This window comes from Prunus persica, chromosome G1 (assembly GCF_000346465.2).
Source record: "Prunus persica cultivar Lovell chromosome G1, Prunus_persica_NCBIv2, whole genome shotgun sequence".
Classification (NCBI taxonomy): domain Eukaryota; kingdom Viridiplantae; phylum Streptophyta; class Magnoliopsida; order Rosales; family Rosaceae; genus Prunus; species Prunus persica.
Genome location: NC_034009.1, coordinates 26,260,968 through 26,279,538, shown reverse-complemented (window position 1 = coordinate 26,279,538; position 18,571 = coordinate 26,260,968). Strand labels below are relative to the sequence as shown.

The window sequence follows — 18,571 nt, the reverse complement described above, 5'->3', positions numbered from 1 at the left end:
CCCCCCCCCCAAAAAAAAAGCTCTCTCTTCTCTCTCATACATTACTTTTCTCAGTATTTATGAATTTTTATCTCTATTTCGCAAATGGAAAATTAAAATTGCTTAGCATATTACAACTCTTCTTAATCTGCAGCATTATAATTTGGGCTGAAAACCGTTAAAATTGGGTATTTGCTGTCAATCCCTGACATATTCTCAAATCTGTTGGTCTGCAGGTCTATGCACCAGTGCATGTTTTTAATTATTTTGGTTATTACACATAAATCCCCAATCATAATCAAACAAAAAGAATACGTAAGGTCAAATGAATCCCCATAAACTCAACAAACTAATTATAATTAATTAATATTAAATGTTTCTTACACAATAAGAAACAACAAACGTACACATAATATACATATGTAACGTTTCTTCATTATTTTTTTAATCCCAATTTGGCTGGTTTGTTTATTTTTAATTAATAATTTTTTGAGTGCCAGTTATAGCGAATAGAATATTGACACTTGGAGTGAGAGGGGATGGGATTGCTACTGTACGACCTTCTTAGCCGTCTTTTTGTGCTTCAATTAAATTTCATGCTCGTGAACTTTTGAGCCCTCTCGTGATCTCTCTCCATCTCCTCCATGCGTACAAATAGATGATTAGGGTTTCTTCTCTTCCATTATTATTTTGAGACAATGTTTTGGTCACTCGCCAAGGCATCAAACTTTTCATGCAACATCTATTAACTCCGCTAATCATATTAATTTTACTAATCAAGCGATCAAGAAGTCCCATCCAATATAATTAAGTTTGGTTGCATGTAAATTTGGTGATACGTGCACTTTGTATGGATATGGATCTGAAGGCTTCTGATCTCTCGGTTGGATTATACATCGTGTTGTCATGTTCGAAGGAGATTTACACAAGCGAATAGTTTGAATTAAATATTGGGAATAAAAGCAACAACACAAAAGTTAATTTTTACATCCCTGCATCTAATCAAATTACTTTTTCAATCTTTGAATGCAATAATTGATTCCCTTTGGAACTTTAATACAAATAATTACGAGATGAAAAAGCACTTTTTCCCATCACCTAAAAACATTGTGCCTTGAAAAACTCGGAAGCTTCATGCTATTAATCTATATGTTGCAGTTGGTAGGATACTGCCACCTCCTTACTCGAAAAGAGATACTACACATTTTTGCAAATTACTATTTGATATATGTACAAAAATAATTTATAAAATATATATATAATTTTATCAACACATATGTTAAACTGTTTTTGAAAAGAATGTAAGAGTTCTTATCTACAAAATAATGAGAGAAGCATTTTTCATTAATTAATCACAGTGGGGTCTAATTACTTAGTCCCAATGTGGATCTTAAAGATAATTACAAACAAAAATTGACAAAACCTACCATGACCATGTACACATTTCAATAACATCAGTACATATCACCATCCAAATTACATGTCAAATAGGTCCTACAGATGGCAATGACCCGATTGAAATTAGCTTGTAAGCAAAGGGTCACGGATCTTTCTAAAGTTTGGAGCTAGCTATGCTAAGCTACGCTAATAAGCTAGCTATTATTTAAGATATTATTATTATTCACAAAGCACAAAGCATCAGAGCTAAAGCTTCCCCATTTGCGGCTTCTCATTGTTGTTGTTGCTGCTAAGCCCTGCTGCTGATGTTAGGGTTATGGCCCTCCTCACGGCATGGGTCGTGACATTGTTGTGCATGTGAATTCTTCAGTTTGAAAAACACCCATTAATTTGCTTATGTCCATGATTTCAACATATTCTTAAAATATTTCACAAAGACAAAAGCACTTTTGTCCCCACCTCTTTGTTTTGTATGAAGTTAACCTTGAACCACAGTTTCTAGCTACAATCACGGATCGCTTTGAGCCCTGACGAAGTTCCCTTGCACCATTAAAATTGTTTCCTTGGGGACAAGATCCTGAGACTTTGCTCTGTTGCTTCTCTTCTCTCCCTCTGACCAAACATATAATGCATGCATGCCAAGCCACACATTTGCTCATAATCAAACGCACGTTAATTATATATACACAATAATGTGAATTTAAACCAACGTTCGAAGCGGATGTAGATTAAGCTAGTAAATCAAGATAATGAGCATATTCTCTTCACTCAAATTCAAATTTACCTCCTTCATAAACACTAAATTCACTGTTTCATAACATATAACTGCAAGACGGATAAATTGATCAGAATTGAAGGACCATAACTGGGAATTGGGTTATGATGATGGTGCAAGGTAACTACGCATACATGTGCATCCCTATTGAGCAGTCTGGAATGTATCAGGCATGATGCAAGTACCATCAGTACTACGACCTACTAATTAACCTTCTAGAATATGGCTGTTAAAACATGAAAACTGCAATATAAAATATGGTAAATTAAAAACACACCAGAGAAGAAAAGAAAAGAAAAGGTCCATGGTAAAATAATTGAATACCGAGTTTGTCTCCTTGATCGACGATGCTCAAGAACGTGATTTGTCTGCATTGACTTTACTGTGCGGTCAAATCAGCATGGTATAGTTTTGCTGCTTTTCAATGCTTCCAAGAGGTCATTGTTGCACTAATAAATGCGAGTAAAAAATTTTAAAAAAATTCGTGCGTCTATTGTTTAGTAAATTTAGGTTTTACTCATAAAAAAACTTTCACTTTTGGAAAAAGCCAAAGCTTTTTCAAAAAAGACAGAAAAACCTCTCAACTTTCAAATCAAAGACATGCAAATGTAAAGGATTCCTTAGGAAATCAAAAAATAAATAAGGGCAATTTTGTCTATTTTGGCTTCTTTTAAAAAATTTCTCTCTCCTTTGGGCTTTTCCAAAGTCTCCCCTATTGTTTCATGATCCATCTGGTACATTCGAGTGGTGCACACACATATATGTTGTAATCAAACAATCAGGATTCAAGATTCAAGGACAAAACAACCCATGCGATATTAAAACTATTCTGATGTATGTTGAGGAAATAGACACATTGCCTTGATCAGCTGAATCTCACTCACATACTTGAATTGTATCTTATGCTTGCCAATTGACCGGCCCTTCGCAACTAAAAGGACTCTGTTTGTATTAGGTCGCCATATCTTGTGACGACTTAGAAATAGATGTCTTTGTTTGGTGGAAGACTCATTATTATATTCAATATAGGAGCTCAAATTATTTAAAAAATCCTACATAAAATAGGCTCTAGAAGCACACTCACAACCCATTTACAATATAACAAAGAGACGTCGAACTTCCTATAAATTACAAAACTGTTATCGATTTCTTAAAACAAAAAAACCCCAAAACCTCATTAAAAATTAAAACAAAAACAAAAACACTCGATAGTGCATCAAAGTCATTTAATAATCAAAATTAAATTCAATAGGCAAACTGTTATTTTTTAAGTTTTTTGTGTGTATATTTATAAAAATTAAATAATATAGAAATTATATATATCACTAATGCTAAGAATGGGCATATAACTAAATTCATTACATTCTTTGAAACCATAACTATACTTGTATGAGGTTTGTTGCACCCTATCTACCAGGCCTGTCATTATTAGACTGGACCCGATTCAAATTATAGGCTATAGACAAATTTGTCATCTTGGTGGCCCCTTTTCATCCACATTTGGAATTTTGTTTTTTTGTGTGTGTTTCTGAAGAGAAGTTTGGGTCCAATCTCATCCAAGCTTAAGATGCCTATTTGCCCAACTCTTGTTTGGAGTGGCACCCTTTCTTCTTGTTCTTGCCTTGTTGCTTTTCTTTTTATGATAATTGCAAGAAACAAAAACAGAGAGAAGAAAAAGACAGGACTGATTCATGCTTTTGTATTTTCATCTTCTCCATCTATATCCCAATCGAATTTTTCCTAAAATAATGAGGCGACAGAAAGAACAGTTCAGAATTGCTGGTTTTTCTTCAAGCAATCAGCACACGACATCTATACTCAATCCATCTATAAATTTGCTTGCCAGGACCACTGTGTTAACACTAAATATGTAGGCTGATTAACAAAAATATAATCATTTGTCAATTAGCAAGCAGAAACTTCACCAATCAGTCGGTGATTTATTTTTTATGATGCACAGGTTCTATTTTGCAGTGTGCAGAATGCAGACAAATCAGAGTTTCAGTCAGACTGGATTTGAATATCCCAGTGGTCCCTATTCCAAAAAAAAGAAACCCAAAAGCTCGTAGTTCATACCATTTTTGAATGGTCATGGACCTTTTTTGTTTTCTTTTTTGGGATGGGGGCTGATTTTTCCTGAAAATTTGTATCGGCCCAGGGTCAAATCACAAATTTGGACTTCTTCAAAAACTGGACAAGATATAGTAGGAAATCATTCTTTATATAACTATAAGTTGGTACTTTCTGTTTGGTTATATCTATAACTATATATATGATCACATTGTCCGCAACTTCCCTTAAAATTTGACAAGAGCAACTCAAACCTCCCTCCAACAATCCTTTAACATTACTAGAGACCACTCTACAAGCTCATTAACCCTGTTCAGTATACTATCAAACAGTTATTTAATTAAGCGCATATAAGGAACCAAATCAGAGTTCAGTGTGCACAATCTCCTCCCTGCTGGGATCTGCAAGCTCAACTTCAGATGCCGGATCGGTGATGGCCATAGAGTCTTTGTCATGGGAATTTAGACACTCTGCTGAAGGATGCACAATGCCATACCCGAAGCCCTGGGCAGAGTTGCAATATGTCTCCACCGTGCCGTCCTTCTTCTCCAAGTTGACGTTAGTCAGGACTATGTTGCTGCATGGAACTGTGTCACTGCAGGCGAATTTCATGGCCTTGGCACTCTTTGTAGTCCCGGAAATGTTCCGGTACATGACTTGGTTTATTTCCACAGCTGATGTCTGAAATACCATGAATAAGATAAGCAACTTGCACGGTCACAAGTTAATGAAATTTGACGGTAATAACACATTGCCTGAAATATTTTGGCTATGATTGATCTAGGTGAAGAGATAATAATTTATGATATGATCAAAATCGAAAGACAGAGATTAGAGATGAAGGAAAGAAACTTGAAGCATTACCAGATTTTGACAAGATTTGGGGGAATCACAGTAAAACTGATCTATAATTATGGGGTTTGATACATTTTCCATCCTCACATTTTGAAAACGGACTCCACGAACATAACCAGAACCACCCTATACAAGGACACCCCAAATGGAAAAAGAGAAGAAGAAAAAATAAAAAAAGAAGGAAAATTAGTCAGTCATTATAGGAGACAATGTGTTCGGGTTATATGCGAAAAGACATTGACAATGTAACCATAAGAGAGATGTGTCAAAAATGAAAAATAAAGAAAAATGTCTCCAATTAATAGCTTAAAAACCTGCCAAGTCTTAATCCTGAGGCCATTGGCAGTCTCCCTGAGGAATGCTGTATCCACGACCACTTTTGTGACTATGGCAGTGGAGTTGTCCTTCCCAAGACTTCCGATGCTAAGTAACATAGGTTTGTACCAACAAAGATAATAAGCATAAAAATTTCAGTTCCATTTACTTAAAGATTAAAGGATGAATGATTATTTTGAGCCTGACATATATCTCTTTGGGAGGTCATGGGGCACAAACTGTATGGTTTGCCTACAACAAAAGTAGATGGTACCTGATTCCATGTCCCGGTCCGCAAAAGATTCTCTTCATCTTAATATTGGAGGTACCATTGACAATTGAAATGCAATCATCCCCTGAAGAAACACAACGCATCAGTACCTTTTGTTGAAATATGAATGCGCTGTGGCTGTGCACCTTTCACTTGGAGAAACTTGGTCATGCATGTGCGAGATTTATTTCAGGTTAATTGTACTCACTTGTTTCCCATCGCTTAATGCTCGGGTTATCTACTCAAAGATTATTTTTTTCTCAACTACTATGTTACAGGATGATATTCATTCCCCATATAACCATTTTGGTTTCATTTTTTATTCCAGTTCCTGCCTTTTGAGCTATGAAAAGTGAGATGAGAAATAATGTTGACGAAAGTTTAAGAACCTGTTCCAATTTTGCAGTCTTGGAGAACCACATTGGTAGAGGAAGTTATATGGATTCCATCAGTGTTGGGGCTGTCTCCTGGAGCCGAGACTTGTACTGCATTAACTCGCACTGAGTCACACTGAGAGATGACAAAGTTCATTTGTTGGCCGTTCTTGATGGTGAGGCCTTTTACCTTTATAGCTGAGCTCTTATCAATAGTCAATGCCTGCAATAAAAACCTCAACTTCAATTCTATCCAGTGATCATGGTCCCATATGATTTGAATGATTTCTTTTTTCAAACTATGGTTGTAAATAAGGGAAAGGTACATACTGTTGGTGCCCCTCTGCAAGGCTGTAGAAAAGGGAAGAGACAGGAAGATAAATTAATGCCAAATTGTTAATGATCATTTTCTGAATTGAAGTACTTGAATACGGTATAAACTATAAAAATCCAAAAACATACATTTGACTTGTTCTTTTTGCAGGATGAGGCCCACCATTTACTGCCAGAGCCATCAATAACTCCATGCCCTTGGAAAAGGACACCATTCAATTTAGAAAAATCAAGCCATGCTCGTGAGAATTTTGGATCCCAGTTATTAGGCTCATCTGGTGCTACTATAGTTCCATCAATCTGTGAATCAATCGTACCATTCACAAACATGAACATTGTCTTACATTGTAAGGAGTATAAAGAGATGGAATATGAAGAGTTATCATTGATGATGATAAATGAGATGGATTACAAAGAGTTATCTTTGCAAAACAGATCTAAGAAGGGTAGATGTTCGTTTAGACGTGAACATTGTATTACAGATTACCTGGATGACTAGGTTATCTTTGCATGGCCCTTGAAATTTTGTTGCATTTACTAGATACTGGCGTCCCAGGGGTACCAAGAAAACCGATTGTGTTGTAGAGCAGGCAATGTCCCAGGCTTTTTGGAAAGCCTAAAAATAATGGCATTGTAGAAGAATAAATATCAACAATTATGGTAAAAGAAACTAGTTCTGGTAAATGATTTTTTCGCGGTTAAAAATTGGCAAGTTGAGACACTAAAGCTGTGAAGCGTCATGTCCTCTTTGCAATAAATTAATAAATGAAGTGCACTTGAATGACAAAAAATGTCCAAATATACAACTGTGTATTCTCACCTGAGTATCATCAGAAACTCCATCTCCAACTGCACCAAAGCTATCCACGTTAACAAGAACCTTGCAACCACGTTCATTTGTCCATGACGGGATGTCGAAAACGTTCACCTCATTGTCTTCCTCAATGTCAAAGCTTTCAAGCTCATTAAGTATCCCAATGTTGGCATATACCATGTTTCCTGCAACTCCATAAACTGCCATCAGCATACCAAGAAGGGAAACCATCAATAATTTATCCATGTTTGTCTTTTCTGTTGTTTTGCAGATTGATTGATTTGTATAATTTCAATGAACAATGGGTTATAATTTATATGTATAGATTAGTTTAAGGGTTTTCTGGCCTACATGGCTTGCCTTGGAAGTAGATGAAGATGTTACATTTTCTACAAGCCCACACTTAAAGCAAGGGAAAATTTGTTCTTTGCTTTACTCTTAAATCAGTGCACAAAAATGCACTAGTAATAGTGTTCATGGATTCAGCCTGTGGCATCTCTTTCAGCAAAAAGGAAAGAAAAACTGAAATCTGCAAAGTGCAATACTTTCAGGGAAATGAGAATTTGATGGATTTGAAATAATAATAACAATAATGTACAGTTACAACAAAATTAAATGAATTTCTTACTAAGAAGAAAAAAGTAAAAGAAAAGGTCAACGAGTTAGTTATACCAAACACAAGGTCACAGATGCATATTTTTTTATTCACTGCATGCACACCAAACGCTTTACCCAGAAAAAAATATAAAAAGAAGTAAAAAACACTACAGTAATAATAATTATATTGAGGGAGACTACACCTTACAACTTACAAGCAGAGGCCAGCTTCTTGAAATTGTTGCTGAAGAATCTGGGGGTCAATGAAGAATCTGGTCAGGTGGTTCCATCATTTCAAGATCTAAATCGTACGGTGAGTGTTTAGCTCGACCAAACTGTGACCCATCTCCCATTTCACTTTCCGTGCTGTTTCAATTTCCCTCATTTGCATTGCAATGTCAAACTCTCCAATTTCAGAGTAGAAGTTTGAAGCTTGCAACCAAATATCAGGATCTTCAACGTCAAGCTCCAACAAAGTTTTTACGGTTCGCCTTCCCACTAGTTCATTCTTGTGTACCCTACAACTTCGCAGCAATGAGCTCCACATCACACAGTGGCCATTTCCTGGTGCCTGTTGCAGCAACTCTTCAGCTTCATCTAGCAAACCTGCCCGGCCTAAAAGATCAACCATACATGAAAAGTGCTTTCTGTCGGGAGAAATCCCATATAGATTTTTCATTGAATCAAACAGAACTCTTGCTTCTTCCACCAACCCTGAATGGTTGCACCCACTTAACACACCCAAAATTGTCACTTTATCAGGTTTCAGGCCCTTTCTGATCATTGCTTGGAGCAAATGAAGACCTTCACTTCCCATTCCATTTCGGGCATATCCGTGTATTATCGATGTAAAACAAACGGCATTAGGTGAAGGAAGTTCTTCAAAGACCTGGCGAGAAAGCTTGACATGGCCACATCTCGCATATGCATCGATGAGTGAACATGAAACCACGATGTCAGATTCAAAACCTGATTTTATTGCAGAACAGTGTACCAATTTGCAGCTGCCCAAACTTGCCATGGCAGATGCCGATAAAGCTTTCAGGGTCGTAGATAGAGTAACCTCATCAAGACCAATTCCCTCATCAACCATCAAACCAAACATCTCCACCACATCCTCAATAACACCACAGTGCAACAAAGAGGACATTAATGAATTACAACACTCCAAAGTTTTCTCATGAACACTTTCATATATGGACACCGAACTCTCAATCTCGCTGCATTTCCCGTACATATCTATCAGAGCAGATTGAATATGAACATTTCCACCACGATCAAAACCTGATTTCACAACATAAGAGTGCATCTGCTTTCCAAGTTCAATATACCCAGTCCTACTAGCTAAATTCAAAAACCCAACAAAGGAACGGACTGATGGCCTCTTCTCCCAGCACTGCATCTTAGCAAATAATTCAAGAGCATCAAGCAGTAAACCATTTTCGGTGTAGATACAGACAATTGAATTCCATGAAATCACATCCTCCGTTGGAATAGCTTTAAATGCTTCTGTTGCATCAATCAAACTCCCACAAGAAGAGTATAAATCCACCAGAGCATTGGCAACAAATACATTCGACTCTACCCATCCGTCCTTAACAACATAGCAATGTAGCTGCTTTCCTTCATCTAAGAGCCTCCTATTACTGCATGCGCGAATCAAATAACAATAAGTTAGCCCATTTGGTTCGACACCATCCAATTTCATCCTAGAATACCTACCATATAGCCCATCCACCCTACCCAATTCACAAAACCCGCGTAACAACAAATTCCATATGGCTAAGTTTCGGTCAGGCAACTCATCGAACAACTTCAAAGCTACATTATCTAGTCCCATATGCAAATAAAGGTCAACAAGGGAGCTCCCCACATACAAATTCAAGCTGAACCCAAGTGAGACCACCCTGCAATGAGCTTGAATTCCTTCTCTACAAAACCCTGCGTCAACACAAATACCCAAAACAGAAGAAAACGTCGAAGCACTCTCTCTAATTCCTTGTGAAACCATTTCAGTATAGAGGTGAAAAGCCTGTTCTGGAAAACCATATCTGCCGTGCCCAGAAATTAACAAGTTATAGGTAACCACGTCGTATACAAGCATTTCATCGAACCAGTTGAGGGCCGAGTTCAAGTCCCCGGATTTGATCAAGCTGTCTATTTTCCGGTTGTTGAAGTAAACATGGTCTTGAGCACTGGGTTCACAGTACGAGTCAAAATGCAGAGATGAGGTGGATGAGGTGGATGAGGTTATGGCTACGTTGAAGTTTGGTGCAAACGTCGTTTTGAAACGTACAGAAGATAGCAACCTAGCAATTCGCATTGCCCATGCGCCTTTCCGAAGTGAAATTGACGACATTTGAAAATCTAAATTATGATTCGTATTAATCATTGACCATTTTAATTACCCTCGCTGTCGTGAAAGGAATTTTGACTATATGCAAAGACACTTTTTTTTGGTTTACCCAAAGACACCTTCTTTGACCTAACCAAACTTAGTAACATCCCCAAACAACAAAGCTAAGGGCTTTGCTTTGCTTGCAAATTGCATTTTATCAGCACAATTCCCACCAACTTGTCTTCCAGTCCAAACCAAACTGTAAAGAAAAAGAATCAAAATCATGGAAAATCTGCACGTCATGCTAATACAACTTTCTTATCTTCGATCCACTTGCAGACACTCAATTCATTTTAGAAATTGAAGCCTGACATATGCGAATTGAAAAACACATGATGTATTTGGAAAAGGAATAATCAGACAAATGGTAGCAAATACTTGTACACCGTCACACGATGGAGCTGAATTTTTTTTACATATATAATGACATTCCTGGACAATAGGACAGCAATTTCCCTCACCCAAAAAGCAAACGGCAATAGACGTTCATATAGATTATTTTACAATTGTAATGATATTAACACCCTTGATTTACATTTAGCAGCAGATGGCAAGATAACACAAAAAGAAGCATTCAGATCATTAACATTAACATGTTGCTGCAATCGCCTCCAAAAGGGAGGCCACAAAGCGCATCTGAGTTTCTTCGTCAACTCTTGAAAAGAGAGGAACATGGACAAATAGAGATTTGTGACCCTTTTCTTCAGCGAAACGGAGGGAATGATAGTAGACATAATTGCACACGAAACGCCCTGCATCATCTGATATTGCCACATCATATCCTTTCTTCTTCAAGATCTTATGGATTGCCTCCGTCGAGCAAGAAGTCTTCAAGAACCAAATGGTGGAAAAGTTAGCCAACATGGGCAAGTTGAGAGAGAGAAACGGTATGGATTACTAATTTGTTAATATTATAATTTTACAACAAAACTTCCTAGGGTAAGCAGCAGTTCCCCTTTCAGTTCTAATTAGAACTGTGCAATAACTGACGAGACTATTTCAGCCACAACTCATCTAACAATTTATTGGTTGGATAAATTAAGCACATCACAGTATGTCACAACAAGATTACTTATTACATAAATCAATGTTAAAACCTGCACAATTGAGGCCTTCCCCTAATTTCTGCAAAATGAAAATTCAGTACAACTCAAACTATACGTTTAAGTCCCCCCCTAAGTATTGATGAACTCACAGCGTATCAAAATTCTAAATAGGAACTTATTTTTTTCCATTATAATGGAAATGAACTGCTCAGTAAAGAATGAAAAACTTTTTTACTTTTTAATTTTATGAATAACATTGCAAACAGATTATACAAGTACCTCTCTTGCTCGAGAAGTTCCTCCATCCTCGGCGATTATTGGCAGTTGCTAGAAAAGGAAGAAAAAATTTAAAATATTAAGTTCAAGTAAAAGTGAAGATAATATAAACATTGGTAAATAAATAAACAAAACACCATTAAAACACAACAAACCACACCCACCTGAGGTTGCCATCCAAACTCATCTGGACAACGGAAAGTGGCTTCATTTATCGCTTGCCGCTCAATAGCAAATTTTAGAGCCCCACTATTCACCCCCAAGTGAAGCTGAAAAAGCAATGAAGGTTAAGTATTTTGAGAAGATACTGGGGACTGAAACTAGCATACTGCTTCTACATGACCATCCTTTTAAAATTTCTATTGCAAACTGTTCACACAATTTCAAAAAATTAGCCATACGATCATTGTTCAAAAGATTTATCTGCAAAGCAACAAAACCTGACGAGAAGACTTTGGCGAGGCACAAGAAATTTAAGGCGAGTTAGATATCAATGTTTTTGCCTTAAACTTTGGCTACATATGATTGATTCATGGCAGGGGAGTGGCTAGATCATTGAAGTATAATGATGATTGGAACTGAAAGGTCTATTGGATTCAGCGTTTAACAAAAGCAGCTAAACAATCAGAGACCAAAATGTCCTCTAGGTCCTCACAAAGCAGACATTCTCATAGGCCAAACAAGCCAAGCATAAGGGGAGTTCAATAGATGCATAAAATTTACACTGTAAGTTAGTTCCTCGTGTGACAGAGTCCATCTATTCCCAAAGACAATAACTTTTCTGGACATATTAATAAAGATGATAAGGAACCAGCAATGAATTAATTACTGAATCTAAGATATGTGCTTGGAGTCATTAACGGATTGTGGTTTAGGAACCAACTAGCTCTTGATCTAGTGGTATTTCTCTTCCAATGTTGGAAGAGGTCCTAGGTTCGAATCTCCCCACCCACATTGACGGGAAAAAGAAAAGAAAAGAAAAAACATACTGGTTTAGGACTTCCAAGAATTCTATAGTGAGGGCCTTATATATGGCCCTTAGGTGAGGTCCTATCTCTTAACCGTTGGATCATGTTAACCAATTTGATTGAACGGCTAACCAATTTAATCCAACAGTTAAGAGATAAGACCCAAATATATAAGGCCCTCACTATAGAATGACTCTTAGGAAGAGTTAGTAACTTCCCTAGTAGTGTTAAAATCACTGAGGTCTTTATAATTTACTTTAAGTGCATCCTGGAGAACACCATTCAAGGCCAGCCTAACTCCTGAGAATATTTCTGAATTCTTTTGAAACCAATGAGTCCCCAATATCCCAAACATGTCCAATTCCTTGGCTAGACCCCGTCGAAACACAGTCAGAGAATAGCATTTAACATTTCAAAATGGTTTGGAATTTTGTTAACTTTTAATTTTTGACCATTCAAACCTCCAAAAGGAATGTCAATTTAGCAATCATAAATGAGACACTGACCCATACGACTTGTTCATTGGTGGTAGAATCAGTTGTTGAAACGCCGGAATCCATGGTCTTGTAAAGAGCAGGACGTGCGCCATCTCCTGCAGTCTCAAGAACAGTGCAGCTGCCCAGAGTAAGACAAGCAGGCAACTCTTTCTTCTCAACGAAGCCTTTTATATTCTTAACTATGGTCTCTGTGGGATTCTCAGCAACGCCTTGGAACTTCTTGAATCCACTCACATGAATGACAACACTCTTCGGTCCTTCTGATCCCATTTCCTCGTCCTGCACTAGAATACAGTTCCCAATCTTCGATAATTCTGCTACCAACACAAGAAGTTCAAATTTTCAATGCTATTAGACAATAACCCGACTTTTCTTTTTGAAAAAGTTTCAAACTTTTTTGTCAAAGACAAAAACCCAGCAAAGATTTTGAAATAATCAGGCTGGTTCACTAGTGATTTAAGCATCAAGCATCATATCAACCCTTCAACGAGGCCGATCAATTAGTTAAAATATAAGTAAATTTGTATGCTTTGACAGCCAAAAATGGAAATTAGCTTAGGAATTGTCAGTTGACCGATCAGCATTTCTTCACAAAAACAATGAAAACAGAGGAAAAAAAACTGAAAATCTATAAGGTAATGGATTAAAAAATGTACTTGCAGAGTTGGAATGGAGCAGACCTTTGAAATTCAGGACGGAACTCTCAACTCTGTGTAGAGTTCAAGGAACGAAAATGCCGTCCTCGAGTTGGAGAAAGCAAAGCTAGTTTTGGTCTCTTCAGCCTACTCTTTTACTTTGCTCGTTGGAAACGAGTCTCACTTAAATAGCCATTTGGTCGTTAATCTTTTACGAAAATGCCACGATGGTGTGTCTGATCCACATTATAGTACTGCCATAGTAGGGCGGTGGGATACGTCATCCTCCTCCAATTAAAAGTCGCCGGTTATTTGGACTAATTAGAGTCTAGTACAAGGGTACGATTGCACGGGATAACTCATTCACGTGTTATAATATATAAGTGAATATTTATTAATATTATATTTTAAAAGTGATAAATAACTACATTGTCTAATCAAATTATAGATTTTATCACATGCCAGCCATATATATATATTTTTGGTAAGTACTATTCAATGTTCTAGCCAGCTTGAGTGCACCTTGACTAATCCTCACTCGTAGATTTGAGCTTGTCGCTGGCCACCAAGTATTGCAACTGCTAGAACTCGAACTGGGGAGCAAACCCAACTGAACCTTAGAGCCTTACTCAAATGGCGGATGGCGGACAAATCACATGCCATATTTCAATGCCACATAATAATTTCTCAGTTTATTGAGTACGTAATGACACATATATATTGTAACAACCCGATCCTAAATCAATTTTTAATTATTAATTTATTATGAGAAAAGGCTATTTACCCTGAGAATATTTTATTGGGTCAAAAGTTGACTTTTCGCTCGAGAAGGAATTTGGGGATTTCAATTGTACCGTTACGTAGAGCACGTCGAGATGAGTCCGTGGACACGTAGTGGGCTCAAATCGGAGTTGTAACGAAGAAGTTACGATCAAAAGAAGTTCAGTGACACAATCGTAAATTTTTCGAAGTTCAGAATTTTTAAACTCAGATTTCTTCTTCCTCTCGCGAATGTTTCGAACAGCCATTTTCAGACAACCATTTCTCCTCCGTCTAGCCACCAAATCGAGTGCCACAACTTGCAAACTCTTCGCCTCTTTCTCCTCTTCCCATAAATACCCATATCCAGCCTTGATTCCAAGCGAATCAACCAGAAAATCGAGCCAAAGTTGAGGCCGAAAACGGGCAGCTTTGAACCCAGAAATTTTTGGGGTATTTTCCAGCGGATTCCAGTCGCCATAGCTCAGGTAATTACACCTAAACTACTCTCCTATCTTCCCTTTGTGTCATCCCTCGAAAACCTAACATGAATCCATTCCAATTTCGTTGATTTTGAAACTAAATTTTCTAGGTTTTCAAGTGACAGAAAGCTTCGTTCGAGGGCTTTAGAGATGGAATTGATCATCGAGCCAAGGTATAAAGTTACTCCCCTTGATGTGCTTAATCCGTAGGTGTGATTATTGGCCGGCGATTTGGAGTTTTTCGATCACCGAAAATTTTCTCAATGCACCCGCCGGCGGTGGCGGCGCGTGGCAGCGTGTCACCGGGGTGTCAATGTTAGGTTTTTGTCCTAGAATGTTCGCCACGTCGTCCTGAGCATGACGGTATGCTCGGATTTCAACTTGGCTATCATTTGGTCGTTGATCGGATATCGCATATTAGGCGTTATCCGAGTTTGATACATCCAGACCGTTGGACAAACTTCATTTTCAAATATGTTAATCTAGACACCTCTAGGATAGTGTAGAAATTCACGGATTGAGAATCGGAGTCCCGGATACTCCAATTTAATATTTCAAAGTTTAAGTTAAACAATAACCATCCAATCGTATGATCGTGAGCAATTCGATCGTCCGATTCAGACCAGACTTGCAGGACATGGTTATTTAAATGTGAGGAACTTATAGGAACTCTCGGATTGGTAATTGGGGGTCGTGGACCCCACGAGGTCCCGTATTGACCAATATGGAAGTTTATCACTTAGTGAGTCTCGAGTCTTTTAAGACAGTTCCAACCATCCGAAATGCTTAAGTGGGCATAAGAATGACTTTAAAGTTAGTGCACGCACTTCTAGGAGCCGGGGGTCAGAATTTTAATTAAATACTTATACCGAGCAGTTTTATTAATTAAATATTCATGGTGGTTTAATCAGGCACCTGGGGCCAGGAAGACTCGCATGAGGGACCTTCAGGAGGTCCAGCTAGCTCGGACCAGGAGTGAGTGGACTTTTCTTTTATAAATGATTTTATGCAAATGAATTTCATTATTTGATCTTGAATAAGTTTTATTGATTATGGTTTTCCTAGCATGATTTGTTGAAGTTAAATATCTTTATTTATATGCTGTCTAGTTGAATATGCTGAAAAGATATGGAAAGTAAAGCTTGAGATATATATCAGATAAATGATAGCAGAGTTCTAGATTTAACAAAAATTCAGTTATTCATCAGATCTTTCAGAAATTTTATATTTTCTTAAGCCACCTTAGGTACCCAGTTATAGAAACAGGTTGCCTTCAGATAAGACGATGTCTACGGACATCCAGGTTGCCTTCAGTTTTGTCAGCGCACTTGACATTTGCCTCACGAGTTTTGGGGACGCCTGGACCGTGGGAGCCAGTAATGCGATCAGGCTGACTACGGTCCCTTGAATCCTGCCAGTTTGCGGCTCGGGTTGACTTTGTGTCACCGAGACCTGCCAGGGGAATTGACGGATTATCAGGAATTGACGGATTATCGGAAATTGACGGATATCAGGAATTGACAGAATTAAAGGGGTACACCTAGGTGGTAGTTTTAAATTGATTTCAATGCTTTTAAGAGAGTTTTATTGACCTTGAGTATGATTGGCATATACATATATAATTATGTGAATGCATTGATTTTAGTACGAATATAATGAAGAGGAAAATTCAGTTTTGTATAACTGTTTTTACAGTGGGGTTAATATGTTCATATTCTATTTTCTAGACCTTTATTTTTTCCACTCATATTTTTGAATGTTTTGCGCCCCAGGCAATAGACGTGCACCATAGCGCCACCACCGGGCAGATTCCACACTCCGCTCCACTCTTCCTTTTTTATAGAATTTTCTTTTGAAATCAAATTGTTCTGTTGTATATTCCTGAATTAGTTGCTCTGATGATTTTGCCTTAGGACTTTCTGTGTGGCCTGAGGTCGTTTAGTTTATCAAAACTGTTTGAATCTTAAATTGGAAGCATGCTGGCAGTTGGGATATGTATATTTATGCTTTTGACAGGTGAAAATTCTGGGAAATGATCAAATTGCAGGGGAGACTTTACCGAATTTTCGGTAGAAGTTAAACTTGTAATAAACTTGAATTTTAACTAGAAGGGCAATTTAGTCATTGTGCCCGACACCCGCCAAGTGTCGGACATAAACAGAGTTCGGCTCGAATTCCAAAGTGGAATTTGGGTCGGGTCCTGTCATATATGATGACATGTGGACATGTTATATTAATATTCCAGTAGTATATAATATTCTCAGTTTTTTGAGTATCTGACTACACCAATATTATAATACGCGAACAAATTATATCACAGTTAAGATCTTTCCAATTAAAAAGAGTGATAATATATTAAACTCACATACATTACACATATGATAGAATTCAAACATAAGACCTTATCTCAAAAAGCAATTATTTCAAATCACTGCACTAGTAAATCTTTTGATATATCACGTGGATTACTCATCACATCACCTTATTCCAATATCATACAATAATTTTTTGGTTATTGAGTGGCTGAGAACGTGGCATCTTGTGGTTGGATGAATAACGTCAATCAGATTCGAGCCGTCATTCATGAGATGGAAACGACGTTGACTGTCTCGTCGTTTGATTTGAGTAGTATATAGAGCGTGGAGTGAACAGACGACAGGTCATTGATTGAGAAAATGGGGAAGCATCCGGTGCAGATGAGAGCAGTGGTGTACTCGCTGTCGCCGTTCCAGCAGAAGGTGATGCCTGGGCTGTGGAAGGACTTCACCGGCAAGATCCACCACAAGGTCTCCGAGAACTGGCTCAGCGCCACTCTCCTTCTCGCTCCTCTCGTCGCCACCTACACGTAATTTTTCGATCTAACTCTATCGTTTTTGACAGATTTAAAAATTAGGGTTTTCTTTTTCAATTATGTTGCTTAATTAGTTAATTAATGGTATGAATATTCAATTGGTAATGGGAATTAGGAGCAGGTCATAAGTATTTGCGGTGAACTGTTGAAATTTATGGTCAAAATGTTGCATTTTGGACTGATTTGATTATCTATAGATATAGCTGTTGAATTGGGGATTGTTTTTTAGAATTTAAGATCAGCTGAATTAGTAGATCAAGTGAATGTTTTTTTGGGGTGGGTTTGCAGGTATGTGCAGCAATACCAAGAGAAGGAGAAGTTGGAACACAGGTACTGAAGATGGGGGCCTTAGTTTGAGCAAACAAATATTGGAAAATTTCTTTTTAGCTGCAACTCTGTGTGCAATGAATGATAGACTCTCGTCTCATATTGAAACTACACTGGTTGTAATTTGGTTGTTTTGTATTAAAATGAGATGACATTTGCAGTGAATTGCAGAAGGGTTTGAGTTTTATTCTTCTGTAAACAAGTTTGTAATTTGTTTGTCAGATTCTTGAAGTTGATATACAAATTCAAACTGCATAATAAATTGAGAGTGCAGGCTCTATTTCATTCTTCTGCTTTTAAATGTGTAGTAGATAACGAGTGCATGCTGTTCGTTATCGATGAGCAAAATATTCGTAGGGTTAAGTTTAGATGCAGGTTTGATGCAAGGTGCTTGGTCCTCTGCTGGTAGATGCTAACCTCTTAATGAGAGCATGAGGCCAAGAATGAAGAACCTGCATTATGGCAAGGTTCTTCGGACATCAAAGCAAAAATTGATGCCATGGATCCTAACCATACAGGTCTCAACTTCGGTAAATGGGGTGCTGCCTGCA

At 37.6% G+C, this 18,571-nt stretch overlaps 4 protein-coding genes and 1 long non-coding RNA gene across 7 annotated transcripts; 2 read left to right on the top strand and 3 right to left on the bottom strand.

Annotated features, from left to right (window-relative positions):
* On the bottom strand, positions 4,355-8,067 carry LOC18790918 (probable polygalacturonase At1g80170). 2 transcript variants are annotated; one of them, XM_020555957.1, is made up of 10 exons: positions 7,985-8,067; positions 7,191-7,369; positions 6,858-6,986; positions 6,500-6,670; positions 6,368-6,388; positions 6,053-6,260; positions 5,667-5,748; positions 5,392-5,500; positions 5,087-5,203; positions 4,355-4,903 (listed from the first exon to the last, which is right to left on the bottom strand). In XM_020555957.1, the coding sequence occupies exons 2-10, from the start codon at positions 7,362-7,364 to the stop codon at positions 4,586-4,588; spliced, it is 1,329 nt and encodes a 442-aa protein (XP_020411546.1). In that variant the 5' UTR covers positions 7,365-7,369; positions 7,985-8,067; the 3' UTR covers positions 4,355-4,585. The 2 variants fall into 2 exon arrangements, with proteins under 2 accessions (XP_020411546.1, XP_007221655.2); XM_007221593.2 differs by lacking the exon at positions 7,985-8,067 and having other exon boundaries at positions 7,191-7,453.
* LOC18789876 (putative pentatricopeptide repeat-containing protein At3g05240) lies at positions 8,063-10,177 on the bottom strand. The gene has a single exon (XM_007224447.2). It carries the CDS (start codon positions 10,171-10,173, stop codon positions 8,083-8,085), a length of 2,091 nt encoding a protein of 696 aa, XP_007224509.2. The 5' UTR covers positions 10,174-10,177; the 3' UTR covers positions 8,063-8,082.
* LOC109946839 (pyrrolidone-carboxylate peptidase) lies at positions 10,518-13,926 on the bottom strand. 2 transcript variants are annotated; one of them, XM_020555822.1, is made up of 5 exons: positions 13,647-13,926; positions 12,976-13,280; positions 11,666-11,770; positions 11,505-11,552; positions 10,518-11,007 (listed from the first exon to the last, which is right to left on the bottom strand). In XM_020555822.1, the coding sequence occupies exons 2-5, from the start codon at positions 13,234-13,236 to the stop codon at positions 10,768-10,770; spliced, it is 654 nt and encodes a 217-aa protein (XP_020411411.1). In that variant the 5' UTR covers positions 13,237-13,280; positions 13,647-13,926; the 3' UTR covers positions 10,518-10,767. The 2 variants fall into 2 exon arrangements, with proteins under 2 accessions (XP_020411411.1, XP_020411412.1); XM_020555823.1 differs by having other exon boundaries at positions 12,976-13,245; positions 13,647-13,782.
* Positions 14,575-16,684, top strand: LOC109946515. The gene is made up of 4 exons (XR_002269648.1): positions 14,575-14,848; positions 14,953-15,015; positions 15,754-15,817; positions 16,615-16,684. It is a non-coding gene; the product is annotated as an uncharacterized LOC109946515 (long non-coding RNA).
* On the top strand, positions 17,493-18,308 carry LOC18789219 (cytochrome b-c1 complex subunit 8). Its single transcript, XM_007223377.2, has 2 exons — positions 17,493-17,687; positions 17,982-18,308. Exons 1-2 carry the CDS (start codon positions 17,518-17,520, stop codon positions 18,028-18,030), a joined length of 219 nt encoding a protein of 72 aa, XP_007223439.1. The 5' UTR covers positions 17,493-17,517; the 3' UTR covers positions 18,031-18,308.

Excerpts from the sequence above, each read along its gene's own strand:
- LOC109946839 (XM_020555822.1), bottom strand. The coding sequence starts at position 13,236 with ATGGGATCAGAAGGACCGAAGAGTGTTGTCATTCATGTGAGTGGATTC. Across the intron at positions 11,553-11,665 it reads AGTTTGGATGGCAACCTCAG|CAACTGCCAATAATCGCCGA; the intron begins GTGGGTGTGGTT and ends TTCCTTTTCTAG. Across the intron at positions 11,008-11,504 it reads GAACTTCTCGAGCAAGAGAG|ACTTCTTGCTCGACGGAGGC; the intron begins GTACTTGTATAA and ends TGGTTCTTGAAG.
- LOC18789219 (XM_007223377.2), top strand. The coding sequence starts at position 17,518 with ATGGGGAAGCATCCGGTGCAGATGAGAGCAGTGGTGTACTCGCTGTCG. Across the intron at positions 17,688-17,981 it reads CCTCTCGTCGCCACCTACAC|GTATGTGCAGCAATACCAAG; the intron begins GTAATTTTTCGA and ends GTGGGTTTGCAG.
- LOC18790918 (XM_007221593.2), bottom strand. The coding sequence starts at position 7,430 with ATGGATAAATTATTGATGGTTTCCCTTCTTGGTATGCTGATGGCAGTT. Across the intron at positions 6,987-7,190 it reads GAGTTTCTGATGATACTCAG|GCTTTCCAAAAAGCCTGGGA; the intron begins GTGAGAATACAC and ends CATTATTTTTAG. Across the intron at positions 5,501-5,666 it reads GGACCGGGACATGGAATCAG|CATCGGAAGTCTTGGGAAGG; the intron begins GTACCATCTACT and ends TATGTTACTTAG.
- LOC18789876 (XM_007224447.2), bottom strand. The coding sequence starts at position 10,173 with ATGATTAATACGAATCATAATTTAGATTTTCAAATGTCGTCAATTTCA.